Source organism: Solea senegalensis, linkage group LG8 (genome assembly GCF_019176455.1).
Source record: "Solea senegalensis isolate Sse05_10M linkage group LG8, IFAPA_SoseM_1, whole genome shotgun sequence".
Classification (NCBI taxonomy): domain Eukaryota; kingdom Metazoa; phylum Chordata; class Actinopteri; order Pleuronectiformes; family Soleidae; genus Solea; species Solea senegalensis.
In genome coordinates this window covers 20422885-20438954 of record NC_058028.1, presented here as the reverse complement: position 1 = coordinate 20438954, position 16070 = coordinate 20422885, and the positions used below count along the sequence as shown (strand labels likewise).

Sequence of the window (16070 nt, the reverse complement as noted above, 5' to 3'; positions counted from 1 at the left end):
TAAAAAAAAAAAATGAAGCAGATGAACATGAAATTAGCACGTGCAAAGTCATTTGACCGGACAGTGAATGCTAATGGGAACCAGGGACTAAACTGGGTTTTTAACTGGTGGGAATGGGGAATGAGAGTGCTCTTTCTGCAAACCCATATATCATATATCAAAGTGACTATTAAATACACTGACGTCAAAAACGCCATCCAAACACGCCTCAGCATTGTGTTTCAGTGGCGGCAGAAAAATTCAAAGCACAATTGAATTGGCAGTGTATGAATTGCAGATGTCTGAGACACAGTCCTGGACACGTTTAATGCGGCAGAATCTGTCCCCCTTTTCACTTTGTCCCCCATGTTCTGTATGTTTCACTCCACTAGCAGCACAATGTGCCAGTGTGAGGACAAGGGGCCACAGTTCATCCATTCACCCAGACCACATTGTTTTAGCCGAATAAATTCATCTTGAAAGAAAATGGGGGCAACTAAACTTTGTTGCTGTCAGAGATTATTGAGGTCATTACCACATCCACAAAGGGGGAAAACAGCACTCGCTCACAAACATTGTCCTCCCTTTTGAGACCAAAATGTATTGCTCTTAGGAGAGTGAGAGGCAGCCACTACAGAGGAGCACAGATAATAGATATCATGTGCAACACTCAGCAATTTCCAGAACAACGTTTCTATAGAATATGAAATTATCCACCGACTGTTTTTAGAGCTTGTGCAATTATCGGACCAAGACAGAACAATGGACTGTCATGTCGTCAAAGCAGGTCACAGGATATGCACCAGCTCTGTGTGACACCACCAAGCTCATGCAGCCCATAAGTTCATCAAGTGTTGTAAGGTCATTTTGTCACTGTGCACATCGATTACTGATCAATTTCAAATTAGTGTTGCAGGGCAACTGTACACCAGGGAGAACAGTTGAAAATACCTATATATATATATATACATATATACATATATATACATATATACATATATACATATATATGTATATTACATGTCATATATATATATATATATATATATATATATATATATATATATATATATACACATATATATATATATATATATATATATGTATATATATATATATATATATATATATATATATATATATATATATGTATGTATACATATATGTATTTGTGGCTTCAGGACTCGCCCATGTCAGCAAACTCAGACCTAAAACCACCCACAGCTGAAATGCATCCTTCCTTTGTGTCTGCTGTACACGCAGCTCCCAACATTATATTTCATGTAGCTGACTGATGATCTGTTGACTGGGAATAATAGAGCGATCATTTCCCCGGAAGGAGCAGCGTGTTTTTGTTTTTGTGTTTTTGTGTTTGTGTGTTTGTGTTGTGCTAAACACAATACAGCTGCGAAATCAGCTGAGTAACGCAGCCTCTTATGACCCAAGTGTTGTCATGGGGTCAAAGTTTTTTGGCAAATTGGCAAATTGGCAAATTGTGTGTTCTCTGCCTCAGCATATCCTCACTATTATATTCACCTCCCCATTTCACACTGAACTAAAATAAGTGACCATTTACGGCAGATGGTAGAACTAAAATAAATGAAAAATGAACAGGAACAGGGACTTTGATGAGTAAATTAATCTCCAGAGTTTAGCAAGAAAACAAAACAGTATTTACTCTCTGGTTTATGAATTGTTATTTTACCCATTTTTGTTCAGTTAGTATCATGGACAGTGGTTTTATTTTGACATCAACTACACTGGAGCAACATGAGGATTTGTTTTAACAGATCAGACTTTACGAGTTTGGGGTTCATTTAGAAATATATAAGAGAACTTAAGCCATCTGTAATTTTAAGTGAATGTGCACAGCCTGGCCCTGTTCAGTGTGAGTGTGAGTTTAACTGCAGAGAGAAACGCCTGTAACATGACTGATCATGGCATGTGCAGGGTGTTTTGTTTTTTTAATTCATTCTATAATTTATATTATGTCAGATCAGCAATTCCCAACCACTGGCTACGAGAGCACTCCTCCAGGCAACACATTCACTTTAGCAACCTCTCGCATCTCATCAGCACCCCAATGATTTTTCCATGCCATGACAAATTAATTATGAAACTAATTAGAGACAGACTTTCGATGTCACTTTTTATTGTGTCTCTTTCTCTTTCTCTCATGACAGACGCATCTCCATTTTTTTTTTTTTATTTGTCTCATACAGGTTTCGCTGTCCATGTCAAACAAGTGTTCACAATGTAACTGGATATAAAAAAAAAGAAAGAATGAACAACTGAACAGACAGAAGTGAGGTTTCTATTAACTCAACAGCTTGGATCCGCCTAATGAACCTAAAAGACAATCTGACTGTCTGGAGACCTGGAGATTTGCAATTGGTGGATGAAAGTGTTGAGGTCATTACAGTCTGGGGGAAACCTTGATCCTCAGGGATCCACGGTAATGTATTTGCCAGGGGAATACAAAGGCCCAAGCGCACACACACACAGACAGACACACACAGTCTATTAGCACACACTTGTGGGAATAATGTGTGCACAGGAGCATTTCCTTGGCCATTGATCTGAGCTCATAAAGGCTTACAATGATAAACACAACAGCTATTCCTGGTAATACCAGCGATCACCTTAACGACCCATTGGCCGGCACTGATTGAGTGCCACAATATATCTCTCGCACACACACACACACACACACACACACACACACACACATACACACACACACACACACACACACACAAAGACAAACGAGTGGTGTAGGAGGGTGTTGGTAAAATATAAGTCAATTAACATGGATTGTTACAAACATTCAAATATGTGCAGGTTCCCTCGGGACAAAGAGAACAGCATCATTTCTAACAGGGTTGTGAGAATAAATAAATTCATGAAAGACCTTTAATAAAAGCACAACGTGCGGGATATCAATCCATGTAGATCTAGAGAGAAATTTAGGTCTAACTTTGCCAGTTGTGAGATATTTATGCAACACTGCACGTGGTCGTGTGCAAGGGTGATTATTCAGTTGGAGCAAAGTGAACCCTAGTTCTCACTGCTTTGATTCTTTGAAATGAATGAAGTTAAATGTTAAAGCTCGAGTACATGGACCATGAGGATTAACAGCAAACAAAAGCTTGATAGGTCACAATACACTTGTTTAAAAAATAATGTTCTATCTGAGTCCTGTCAAACATCAAGAGCCAGTAAAGCAAGACTGCTCATTTCAAGGAGGGGAGCTTCAGGGTGTCACCACATGAAGAAGGCATCTGCTTTAAATATGTATCCGCCCAGGGCTCTTCACACTCACACTCATTTCATTTTTTAATTCAATTTAAATTTTTTGAACTTTATTAATCCCCACAGGGAAAAAAAAAATCCTCTCTGCATTTAACCCATCGTCTACAAGGAAGCTTCTTAGGAACCCAGGGAGCAAAGGAGGTTGGGTACCTTACTCAGAGGACACAGTCCTTGACCTGACGGGATTCAAACCGCCAAACCTTTTGGATACAAGACAAGTTTCCTTTCCACTTCCACTATGGGCTGCCACCAAAGGAAAACAACCTGTTATGGTACGTTAGACCCTCTGCACCTGTTAGAAAACATAATATCACAAAACTACAGCATTTCATTTTCTACCCTTGAGTTACACAGGTGTCAGATTTTATCCTAAATTAAATATGAATCCAAACTCCAGTTTTGAAGCCTTTGATGTTGAGGTTTTACAACCACAAGTTGAGAAGCAACTCTCGCGGCCAGCTGTCAATCACACAGGTGTCCACCACTGTGCTGCATTTTATCGTCTTCTTTCCTCTTGATGGGAACATCACTTACAAAACTTGTTCTACTTAAGAAGCAGTACATGAGCTGCTGTTGTGATGCCACCCTCGTTCTCCAGCAGCCTTTTGAATCATCTAACCCCATAACCACAACTGGTCACACTTCTGCATCCACAGTCTCACCCTGATCCCTGCGCACTCATGATTCACTCATGATCATGTGCCACTCTGATACAACCAACCCAAAAAATCTTAACGCCTCAAACCTCCAAACCCCAAACCTCTGTGAAAGAACCACATCAGATGTTTGCCCCAGATACTTGGCCAAGTGCCGTGTAGCAGCTTGTGGACTTTTTGGGAAGTAGTTTAATGTGTGCTTAAGAGATCGTGGGACCGGGTGAACGCTGCTGCTGCTGCTACTGCTGCTCACTCTCTCTCTCTCTCTCTCCCAAATATCAGCCTATCATTTATTCATTCTCACACTCCCAGGACTGCCACTGCTGCCACTGCTGCCATCAGTTAAGGACACCGTCATCTAAAGTTCTCTGCATCTCTGTCGCTCAAACATTCACACGCACATGCACTTTGCAAGCAGAGGTCCCAGAGGACTTTTAATTTTTTGAGAGGCTATTTTTAGTAAAAATAATTGAGGTGGAAAGTTCCATCTGTCCAACACTCTTGTTCCAGCTGCTCCTTTTTAGCAGCAGGCTGAGTGGGACACACACAAACAGACCAAAAAAAAATACTACTTATCAGATTAAACTGACACAGACGGGAATTTTTTTTTTGCGTTCAGCATTAGCAAGAAGAGAGGCATGTTCTAGATAGATGGAATGTGCATTAAGAAGAGCAAGATCACTTAGGGTTACAAAAAAACAAGAATGTGTTTATAATGGTCAAGATGAGGCCTGTCGATCACTTTCATGTTTCGTCTTCATGGTCTCTGTTCACGCGGCTCTCTTAAAACTGTGCCGTCAGAACTATAGCTTCAAAAAAGAAAAACAGCAAATCAATCAAAAAAATCATCATCATCTCCAACATGGTGTTGGTGATGAGCACATCTTAAAGCTGCAGTGTGGAACTTTTACCTCCGAACAAATATTCAAAATCATTCATCAGCGTTTGGATCTTGTGTCGCCCGGCGACATTCCCATGCTGCACACAGGAAGTCCTTTGTTTTAGACAGACGGAAGCAACAGCAACATTGCGCTAAAGCAAGCTGGCTGCAAAGTGGTTGGCGTATGATGGAAAAAGGAAAGTAGCGTCAATGTAAAGTTTCAGAAGTGAATTCTTCTGCTTAGAAAAACTGGTCATCCAGCAGTTTGACAGGATAAACACCTCTTGTCCCCGCCCGCCCCAGTGCTGCCACTGTGTACACACAAACGCTCCCTCAGTCAGGTCTGGTAGTATTGCTCGTCAGAGCCTGTTTTCAGATTAAGGACGCTGCAAACAAATAATGTTACATTGCTTCTGTTCATGAAGAACAAACAGAGACGCAATAACAAAAGTTATGAACTGCAGCTTTCAGTTCACTTTTAATATTTATTACTTTTCTTCATGACTGTCTGTGCTGCTGTAACTGCAATTGTCCCCGTGGTGAGTGACTAATAAAAGGAGTATCTTTTGTGATCTTACTGTGAGCCACGTGCAACTGTGTGTGGCATGAATCATATTTGAATGACAACGACGACAGCAGCGCACTCGGCAGAGTGGACCACACACTGTAACTGACAACAGAGCGGGCGCTTTCAGCAGAGCCTCAAAAGGTTAAACATGCTCACATACTGAAAGTGCAGAAGAGAGTCTAAGTCCAGCTTTGATGCAGCAGACATGAATGCCCTGAATGTCAATGAGCCTGAGAAACACCGTGTTTATCCGTCTTCTGTGACGCTCGAGCATTTCTCATCCTCACTGGACCATCTCACCTCCATCTCAAACATACAGGCAGTGAGCCAGAGGTCCTGGGTCCAATCTGAACATTCCACTGAATGAAAATGCCAAACCATCTATAGGATACATTTCACAAGCAGCTAAAACAAGCAACTTGGTTGAAAAGTTCAAACCTCCGTTTGAATTTAATTTGCTGAATTGATTGGACCTCCACATTGGCTGCCACCACACCCCCGGGGGTTTGTTCGTGGTGGATCGTAAATTGGGACTTCACGGACAGAGCTGCTATGTATTGGTTTCACCGAGGGGGTCGTTGTGACAACAGCTGAACAAATCGGTTTATTAGCATGGAGCTTCTTCTGTTAATTCCTCTGACAGTAAGAGACTTTCTTCAAACACTGCAGATGTGACAAACCCAACTTTTCTCTCGGTGTGTAGCTGTAAGACACAGATTTCTAGTGATTATGTGTGACGGGGAGAGTTGAGGGCTGAACGAGGACATGACATCTCACAAATGCTCAAAGTATGAAGTGCACTGCCGTTAACTTTAACTTGACACCCGCCTGTGATCACTGCCTCTTGTCCTTTTCACCTGCACAAGTTGAACCTTTGACTTCTCATCAACCACTCGGAAAACACGTCGCACATCACATCCGCGGACAAAAGAAACATCTGCTTTTGGAAAGATATTTACATACATGCATAGATGTGGTCAGACAAAAAAACAACAAACGTTGTCACTAATCAATTTAGTGACAATGTCTGACATGCAAAAAGTGGAGGTCAGTACAAACAGTCAAAACAAGCAACCACGATCAATACTGACTTTGCTGCACCAGAATGTATTAATAGAAACACTGGCAGCTCCCCGCCAAGACGCAAGAGGAGGGAAGAGAAATTGTCCAGATAAGGAAGCTTCTGTCTGAACAAGTGGGCTTGTTAATGGAGCCGCTGAGCTCACACATGCAGGTTGTTCGTGCTATAAAGTCATTTGTTGACATGAAACCTCACTCACGTGCAATGGAGGAGACAATAAACTGGACAGAAATGCAATCACTTTCTGAGAAAAATAAGCGATAGCCACAATCTAGTGTCTTCATTTTGACCTGTGTGTGTGTGTGTGTGTGTGTGTGTGTGTAATCCTGAGTGAAGCTGACAAGACACTATCCGTCCACTTACTGTAGAGGTACACAGCTAAACAAGTGAGCAGCAGAGTGAAACAACAGGGAGCAATCAGGTCTAAATTCAATCTCGGGCAATTGTTCTGTCCACATTGACATGTCAAGGAAGGTGTGTGTGTGTGTGTGTGTGCATGTGGGGGGGTGTTTGTGTCCTGAAATGAGTCTAAGGAGAAACTAGATTTGTATTTTCTATCATTTTTACTCCTAATTACATTATGTGAAATACGGTTTGACCCATTTATTATCGACCTGGTTCATATGAATACATTTATAATATGACTAATGATGCTCATTTATTAATGGGTGCGATTAATCTCTTCTCCAATGTTGCTCCCGTTGTTTTCTTCAGAAGTGTATTTTATTTTTTATGTTAACAGGAAACAAATGGAGTTGTCATTTCATGGTAAACTACACAATCAGCAACAACTAGACTCTGCAATAAGCATAATGTAACTTAAACTTTTTTTTATAGTTTCAGTGCTTCTCATTGTTTTATGGTTTGGTGAAGTCAAAAACACAGGAATATTGTTGGGTTGCTAACGACACTGGACTAAGTAGAGGTCAACAAACTTGATGTTTCGTGCCAAACCCAAACACAGGCAGCTCCCAGAGGAAGAATTAAAGGAATAACCAGTGCTTTTTCTTCGGGGTTGTCTGCTCTCCTGTGCTGCCTTGCCACCATGTGTCCCGTTAATCGGGCGGATTACTACAGCGCAACAGTCCACCGTCTGCTCCGTTTCTATTTCAAAACAGTCTCTTCCATTCCTGTGCCACGTGTTGAAAGTGTATCAGTGGTGACTGTGTGTGTGTGTGTGTGTTTTGTACGTGTTGTATATAAGACGCGCAAAAGTGAAGTGATATGGCACGGCATAGCGCATGAAGGATAAGGCGCGCGCGCGCATCGAAAGTGCGTTGGGAGAGATAACGTGCAGAATGGGCAGTGAGGAAATGTCTAAATCTGTGGAAATATGTTTGTTGGAAATGCGGAGGATTTATTTATCAGCCTGATCCAAACATACAGTATTAAGAAGGGAGGGCAGGGTCAAACGGCTCTGGCACGCGCTCGCGCGGACAAGAGAGGCTGAGCAATTTAGATTCATGTCAGTCTGTTCATGCAATAACGATGCAGTCGGTGCAGATCATTTAAAGCATTTATAGTATATAGTTGCTTTTGTTTATAGGTGTGTTGTGTTCTCAGTTTGTAAAAGATACACATGTTTCCGTGGGTTTGTTCAGCTCACCCTTCATGCAGAAAAGAACCATCCAGGCTATCCACAGGTCCGAGTTATGAAACTTCACCATGGTTCCTCAGTGTTCAGTGACTCGAGGTCAGTTTTAGTCCAGTGCCGCCGCCGCCGCCTCCTCCTCCTCTGAGAAACCAACGCTCCGCTCACAGTTTACTTGAAGAAAAGAAACTGCTCCTTCTCTTTCTTCTTTTGACATCACACATGGAAGCTATCAGTGGGTTTTACGCAGCGCAAACACGCGTGGCATTTTACAAACAACATGAAACGTACCACTAAATAACGCACAAATCATTTCCATCCACCAGGCACCAGTGCGCTTGTTACTCCTCCTTTCCCTCAGGTTTGTTTGTTGGTCACTCCGAGATTATGTTCTTTCCTCGCCTTTTCTGACAATTTACGCATAAAAAGTGAGTGAGCTCAATGTCCACCTGCTGGTGAAGGAAAAGTGAGCCTTCAGCTGCTGGAAGTGTCTCACACTGACACCAGAAAGTGGCACTTGAACTGTCCGCTAGGTGAGTCTCTCCAGCACGTCTTGTTGCGCTCCATGGTTTCTCGTCTGTGCCGCTGCAGATCAGCGGAGGTGGGACCAAGTCACACAACAGTGGCAAGCACACAGCTTCCGATTCGTGGTTTTCACAATAAAACGAAACCTCTCGGCGCATGGCGAAGATGCATTATTGAAACAGCAGACGCCAGCTTTGCTAATGCCATTGCCATGTGGTGGCAAGAGGTCAAGGTTCAACCCGACAATCGAACGCATCACTTCCTCTACAGCCTGTAGTTTCCTGAATTAAAAGTCGTTTTTCATCAGTGTGTGTGTGTGTGTGTGTGAAGGGGCGGATACAGGAATACAGACCAAAACCACAAGAACACAAATCCCACAGAACGTCACCAACATTAACAGTATAAGAGCAAAATTATTTATCTCAATTCAGTTCAATTAAAAAGTAATTCATTCATCCAAAAAGATGCAATTAACAGGATTCATACAAACAGCAAAGACATGATGCATAAACACATCCACGTAAAACAAAAATAATCAACTTTGGGATTAGCAAGGATTAAGTGCAAGTGCATTTATCAAGTGACCATAAGAACCTCAAACAATGCCTCTTAATACAGATCTTCCACTTGTTGATGGTACACAATTCTATTCCATGTGTGGAAATGCTGTTTAATGTGATCTGTAAGGTCACAGGTCACAATAAACAGGTTAACTGTTTATTAAAGTGCTTTTATTTTCGAAGCAGAAATCCAGCTGGCTTCCTGTTTCAGTCTGAGCGTGTCTGCGCGGCTTGACGGCGCACAGGAGCGCGTGACGGCGACGAGCACGAGCCCGGCTGTTGCTAGGAGACCGCTGACGCCAGTCGGCAAAGAAGACAGAGAGGGAGCGAGAGAGACGTTCATGCCCTCCTGCGGTGAATCCACAGAACAACTGATGAATAGAAACGGAATCCCAGACATATATACTGTATGTACATATACACACACACACACACACAATGGCATTCATTAAGTGAGTTATTTTGATCATTTGCAACCAGTGCAGACTTGCTGCAGCACCGAGGAGACTGCGTTCAGTGGAGCGAGTTCTGTGCTCAGTTTGAGGACACACATCAGTGGCAGCAAGAGAAAAGAGTCCAGTCTTACTGAAGTGAAAGATAAACCACTGATGAGATGAGAACCTTCAGAAACCACACCACAGGGAGAAGACACACCACAGTGACTATGGTTTAAAGCTCCACTCTGTGATTAAAAGAACTGCAGGTCACTACATCATTTAAACACTGCAGTTCAGGTCTGAAGCCTCTGGTCACACTTAGCTCACCTCAGCAGAGCGAAATGACTCTTTACTGGCATTCACATAGTCCACAAAAACACAAAATCAACCAAAAAATTGATTTCCTTTATCTTTCCTTCATGTAATTGAATTTAATTAAACAAGGGAAATGAAATAATCAAGGAAAAGAAATAAGATGAGATGACTTCGATCCCTGGCCCCATCCTTTACTCAGCTTCGCAGCTGTGGAGCTCCACAACAGGCGTTTACAATGTTAAATATTGATTGATTTATATATTAAATATTGATTCTCTCCACCCTGATGCTTCTCCATCAGCTTTTCTATTTGTTCACAACATTCCACCCTTAAATAAAAAAACAACAATACAGCTGGAAACCCTTCAATGTTTTTTTATTCACAAAAATTAAATAAATGTAGAGCGATTTGAATATTACATAGGTCCCCTATGTTACTTAGGTCCCCCAGTTATAGGTGTCCGAATCAACAGTCTTTTTTTATACATCGCTTCGTGTCAGAAACCCTGAACCTTAATTTTTCACATTCAACCCTCGACTCCTCCACGTGAAGGTCACAAATAACCATCCCCTAACTATAACCATTCACGCCTACAGTCAATTTAGAGTGTCTCATTAACCTCCACATGTTTCTAAACCGCAGGAGGAAACTGGAGAAACCCACGCACCCATGGCGAGAACATGTAAACTCCACACAGAAAGGCAGCTGGTTGGACTGGGTCATGAACCAGAGTCTTCTTGCTGTGAGGCAACAGTGCTATCCACCAGACCACCATGTGAAATGCATCAAATCAAGTGGTGGGCTAAAGTTAGTTTTTAACCATTCACCTCCCACCAGTGTACTTGAGCTGTGTTTCTATCAAGTGCAACAGTTTGGTGTTTGTTTGCATTAGGAATAGTAAATCAAAAATAACCAGCCCCATACCATTCCATTTTTCAGTACCATAGTAAAATGGTACGGTACAGGCCGCTAGACGTGCTCTACCCACGACAGCCAGCTGATTGGGCAACAGAAAAATGCAACCCCCCCTGTGCAGCGTGTTTTTCAACAGATGTCCGTACCATACTGTACCAAACTGAACTGTACTGTACCCTGATGGAAACATGGCTTTACTTAAATCCTTTGCTTGGAGCAATACTTGCCTGATAATGCTTTTCAACAAAAAAGAATAACTTCCACATTAAAAACGACCATACCTAAGAATCTGCTCAAGCCCAGCTAATAAGATAATAAGCAGTATGACAATGAAAGTAGAAAAATACTCCCATTTAATAAGCAAATGTATAACATTTTAGTTTGTAAATGTATAGAAATAGATTTGTCAAAATCTGAAAACTGAAACATAACACTTCCTAGTGTGCCATTTGGAAAATCAATGAAATAAAAAAACAGCAAAAAGAGTCATTGTTTGACCACAGAACACAGATTAAGTTTTGTATGTAAATTTCTCCTTTCTCACCTCCAGACTTGCAAATCTCTCAACAACTCGATGGTTAAAATCGGGAATTTCTTTGACGAGGTTCTTTTCCATAGAGAGCATGACCAGTGCATTGAGACGATCCTGCGCCTTTGTGCTGCTGAGGAAGTTCTTGATTCTTGCTCGCTCTGAGGAGCTTCTCTGCGACTCAGGCGTCGTCATAGGAGTTGTGATGAGGATCTTTAGGAGAGTTACAGTTTCTGAAAAGGTATCTTGGAGATTGTTTGCTGTGAAGAACTGTAACAGAGCCAAAAAATCGGAGCAGTCCCTGAACTCGTTATAGTCGTACATCACTGAGAGTTCAGTTTTCAGCTTGCGCTTGTTCAGCAGTGGGTACGTCGCAATGGTGGTGTCCAACGCTGCTTCAGGGAACTGGTTGGTCTTGGTTGGTCCTTGAATTTGTTTCCGTGCAGCAGTGTAGCACAGATCAGATGCTCAGGGAAGGCAAACCTTTCCTTTGTATGGCCCAAGATACTGTCACAAACCTAAAAATGAATACAACAAAGAGATGGAAATCAGTTTCACATACTGTGTATGAGGTGTCTGCACTCATCCCTGCTGGGTATCAAACTTCTTGTGACTGAACTTTGTATTTATCACCCAACACTGAACTATGTGCTGTCATTCAAAACCAAATGTCGATACCAAAGGAGTTCATCTCATCAGCTTTAGCTGCCTTACTGAGATACAACAGTGCTCATAATTTGGTACCTCTTTAGGACCTTTTTGGCATAAACACTGGCCTTGTCAGGACCAGTAGTCCTCATGGAGACAAAAACCTGGTCCAAATAAGGAGGAAACCTGCTTCCTGAGGAAATAATTAACTATAAGGCTAACATTTGAACTGTGATTAGATTAAGGTTAAGAGTTAAGGCATTGACTGGTTTTGGTTAAGATTAGGGATAAGGCTTTGTTTAGGCTGTACAAATGAATGGAAGTCAACGTGAATCCTTTCAAGGATCTTGGTCTGTGTATGTTGTAGTTTGAGAGGCTTGTGCTTGTTACAGGAATGGAGGTACGTTGATAAGATCTTAAGTCTATAGAATAAATATGAGAACAAAAACTCGGTCAGAAATGCAGAAGTCTCTTAGATGAGAGATTAAACATTTTTAACTAAACTAAAGCAAGTCCACTTACTTAAACTATATCTAAACTTTTGAAGAAATAAGCAGATGATTGGTATAGTTCGCTTGTTAAAATGTGCTTATCCATAGCATGGACTGGCATAGGAGTTCTCTTTTTTTCTCTTCACTCTGCCACATCAAATGACAACCAACCGGTTTACTTGAGCAGAAAAGGGAAAGTAAGAAATGTCACTGTTTAAATGGGAAAAATGCAAAGCTTCTCAGTCATAAAAACCTAAAAGATTTAACACTGTGGGTCAGTTTTTTGAAACCACTTTTGAGTCAAGTTTTTTTTTTTTTTTTTACCATAATATGTTACCAATTAATTTAGTATCGAAAAGTATAATTTAGGAATTGTTTTCAAAGTCCAGACATCAATATCGTTGCCTGGGGAGCAATGGGGTAGCCCAGCCCTCGGTCCTTCCCGGAATTTGAAGCAGCGACCTTCTGTTTACGAGCCCAATTCCTTTCCACATGGGCTGCCCTTTGTGCTTCAATACATGGGATGCCAGCAGAGTGAGTAGAGAGTAGTTATGTGACCTAAAAAGCCTCAGCTCCCTTAAAAAATGACACAGTGACAGATATGCTGGTGTAGATACTTCAGTGGGAAGCATCAGCAGAGGTTAGCTAAAGCTCAGTGGCCGGCAGTACCTAGTACTATTTTAGTATCAGCACAGCTCTCTTGGAACCTCGCCAGAGCAAGAACTAAAAAAGTACTAGGTACCAGGTACTATCCAAAATGGAAAAAAACAAAAAACAGTTGTCGTGCTGGAACTGTTGTGGAAAAGCTCCATATATCAACTGGGACTGGCTCCAGCCCCCCGCAACACTCACATGAAGGACAAAGCGGTAGACAACAAATGAATATCAATGTAAACATGTTACTTATACGTTTACATTAATGCTCATTCAGCCTCACTCTCACCTCTGTAGCTACTCTCTAAAGTTCACCTTCCAAGTGTGCGACATTTCTTGGCCTTCAGCTGTTGTGCGCTGCCATCATATTCTTCACAGAGAGAAGAAAGGGAATCTCTGAACAGACAGAAGAGAAACTTAATACTTAAAATACTTAATAAGTTTAAAGGATGTACTGTTAACATTGCCAATAAGTGTATGCACAACATACATTCATTTACCTGACGTTTTGCAAGTCATCCGTGAACTGCTGCATGACTTTGTTGACAAAGGCTGAGGCGATGGACTGCTTCTGGAGCTGACTGTAAAGTTAGTCCACGTGGGGAATTATGCGATGGATCAGTTCCAGGAAGAAGTTGAAATTATTGTCCTCCAAAAAGCTAGAGAATCCAGCTATATAAAAGAAGAACTGTCTGATTTCAGTGAGATGAGATTAAGACATCAACTTGATGAGCAGCATAACAGTGGACGTAGTGTGCATACTCATACACATCCTTCACTGTCTTCTGCACACCACCTGTGGCTCCTCTCATGACAACTCCACCATCGTATATGTCTGTGAAATGAGCTTGCTTTTCTGGTCATCAGGGAGGATTGTGCATAATTTGTCCAGGAGTGCTGTGGTGATTGAATCACATGTGGCACTCTGGAGAGGTATGAACTCAAAAAACGTCTCCTGTACATCATGGGTTTTGTCAATAAAGCAGACCATAAACACCAATAGACCCTGAGTGGCAGTGCCCATCGTTTCATCAACCTGGATGGAGATAAAGTCAGCATTCCTGAGTTCTTCAATGATGTGCTCTCTCAAAACTAAGAGCATACAGTCGAGCAGTTCATTTAGTACTGACTTCGATGTCCCCTTCAAACTCAGTTGCCGCCTGTAGATGTTCTTGTACGGCTGCGTCTGCAAAACGCACAAGTCTTGCAGAAATGTCTGGGTTTTCTGAATATTCACTTTCCTCTTGCTCTCCCAAACATCAAGTCCTACTGCGTTTTCAATGTGGCACATAGCTTGTTAATACCGTTTCGCTTTTTCGGCAAAATGCTTCATACCAGTGACACCAGAGTCCATCCATGGTTTTTCAGTTCTCGGCGTTTGAGGCAGGGGAAGCAAAATAAAGCACCAGCTTCAGGACATCCGGTTAGCCAAGACTTCTTAGCATACCAGCAGCGTGAAAAATAGCGAGTGTAAAGTCTTTTCCCGTCTTGCGACTGTTGTCTTAAAACAATGTCCGGCTAGTCCGGTTCGAGTGCTTTCACTCGCAGCTTTTCCAACCGAGGTCTCCTCTTAAACGGTACTGTTTTAAGCGACTCAACTGAGTTTTCCTTTTCCATCTTCGTTATGGTCTCCATTTCTCACTCACAACAACACTTCCTCCTCTCGCGCGGCAGCCCAAGCAAAATTATGCCCATTACTGCCTCCAAACGTCAGGAGTTGGAATTACATTTCATAAATGTATCTTGCGAACAGGAGCGACGTGCAAATTAAATCAGAATTATTTCAATATATCTTGATTTCAATACTGTAAACATGCACAAATAATATTTATGTATATATTATATATATATATATATTTATATATAATATACAGAAACTGGAAAATCAAATGACACAAAGGCAACACTAGTTTGATTACTTTACATTTATAGTTTAAGAAATTATGATTCATCATTATTGCAGCTATAGGTTGTATTCTCACGTTCTGAACAACACATTGAGCGGGTTTCAAATCGACTCAATGAGAGATTGTGAAGAAAATCATGTAGATAAACAGGCAGAGATTTCTTCATCTCTCATTAGAGTACATGTCACCTGCTGGATGCCTTCACCTGTTCTTTAATATGTACTGATAAACTGAGTTCTTCTTCAGCAGCAGCAGTTCATAAAGTCACAATAATCTACGGCAGCAAAGACGGATAATGCTGTAGATGTTGTTCTGGAAAGAAATTAAACCTTGTGCATATTTCATTTCACATCATAGGCAAATGTAACTCAACCACAAATTTCATCCCCCAATATTCTCTAAATAAAAGAAGGGTCTGCCCATGACAGATGGGTTAAATTGAGTTTTCTCAGCAGCTGCTGAAGGATGCATGCTTGATTTATTATTGATTCCCTTTTTCTCGTTTTCTGCACCCACATAAAAGATTTAAAAGATCTGAAGGAGATCCCCAATGCTAAATGTTGTAATTCTCCTCTGCTGACAGCCTGGGCTGCAGCGAACACCACCTTGAATATTGATGTCAGGTAAATGACGACCATTTGTTTTAGAGTGTCGAGTCAGGGTTGAGAAGGTTCTATATTTCACTCATCGATAATTTCCGTTGATCGGGTCAACCACGTTTGAGTGTGTCAGCCTCAGTGGTGGAGTTTAACTAAACATGTTTATTCCAGGACTGTACTTAAGCACACTTTCCAAAAGGATTTACTGTATACTGCGAAACACAACAACAACAACAATAATAATAATAATAACAATAATAATAATAATGATCCAGTAAATGACAACTGGGTAGGTTTCCTGCATAACGAGTACTTCTACTTTACATTCAAGTGACTGAAAGATGAAACAGAAATTGTTTCTTTATTCTTTAGCTGAATCAGAATTTTTTTTAACGTCTGCATAAACCAAATGTCCCTTTTTT

At 41.3% G+C, this 16070-nt stretch overlaps 1 protein-coding gene and 1 long non-coding RNA gene across 3 annotated transcripts in view; both read right to left on the bottom strand.

The window, feature by feature from the left end:
* igsf11 (immunoglobulin superfamily member 11) overlaps positions 1 to 8637 on the bottom strand; it is a 93907-nt gene extending 85270 nt beyond the window's left edge. For both annotated transcript variants that reach the window (XM_044032160.1, XM_044032161.1), the window contains exon 1: positions 8083 to 8637. In XM_044032160.1, coding sequence (XP_043888095.1) covers positions 8083 to 8143 — 61 coding nt within the window. In that variant the 5' untranslated portion in view covers positions 8144 to 8637. The remainder of the gene's footprint in view (positions 1 to 8082) is intronic.
* Positions 8638 to 10270: 1633 nt separating this feature from the next.
* On the bottom strand, positions 10271 to 14832 carry LOC122772993. Its single transcript, XR_006360843.1, has 3 exons — positions 13643 to 14832; positions 13432 to 13538; positions 10271 to 11867 (listed from the first exon to the last, which is right to left on the bottom strand). It is a non-coding gene; the product is annotated as an uncharacterized LOC122772993 (long non-coding RNA).
* Between the last annotated feature and the right edge of the window lie 1238 nt (positions 14833 to 16070).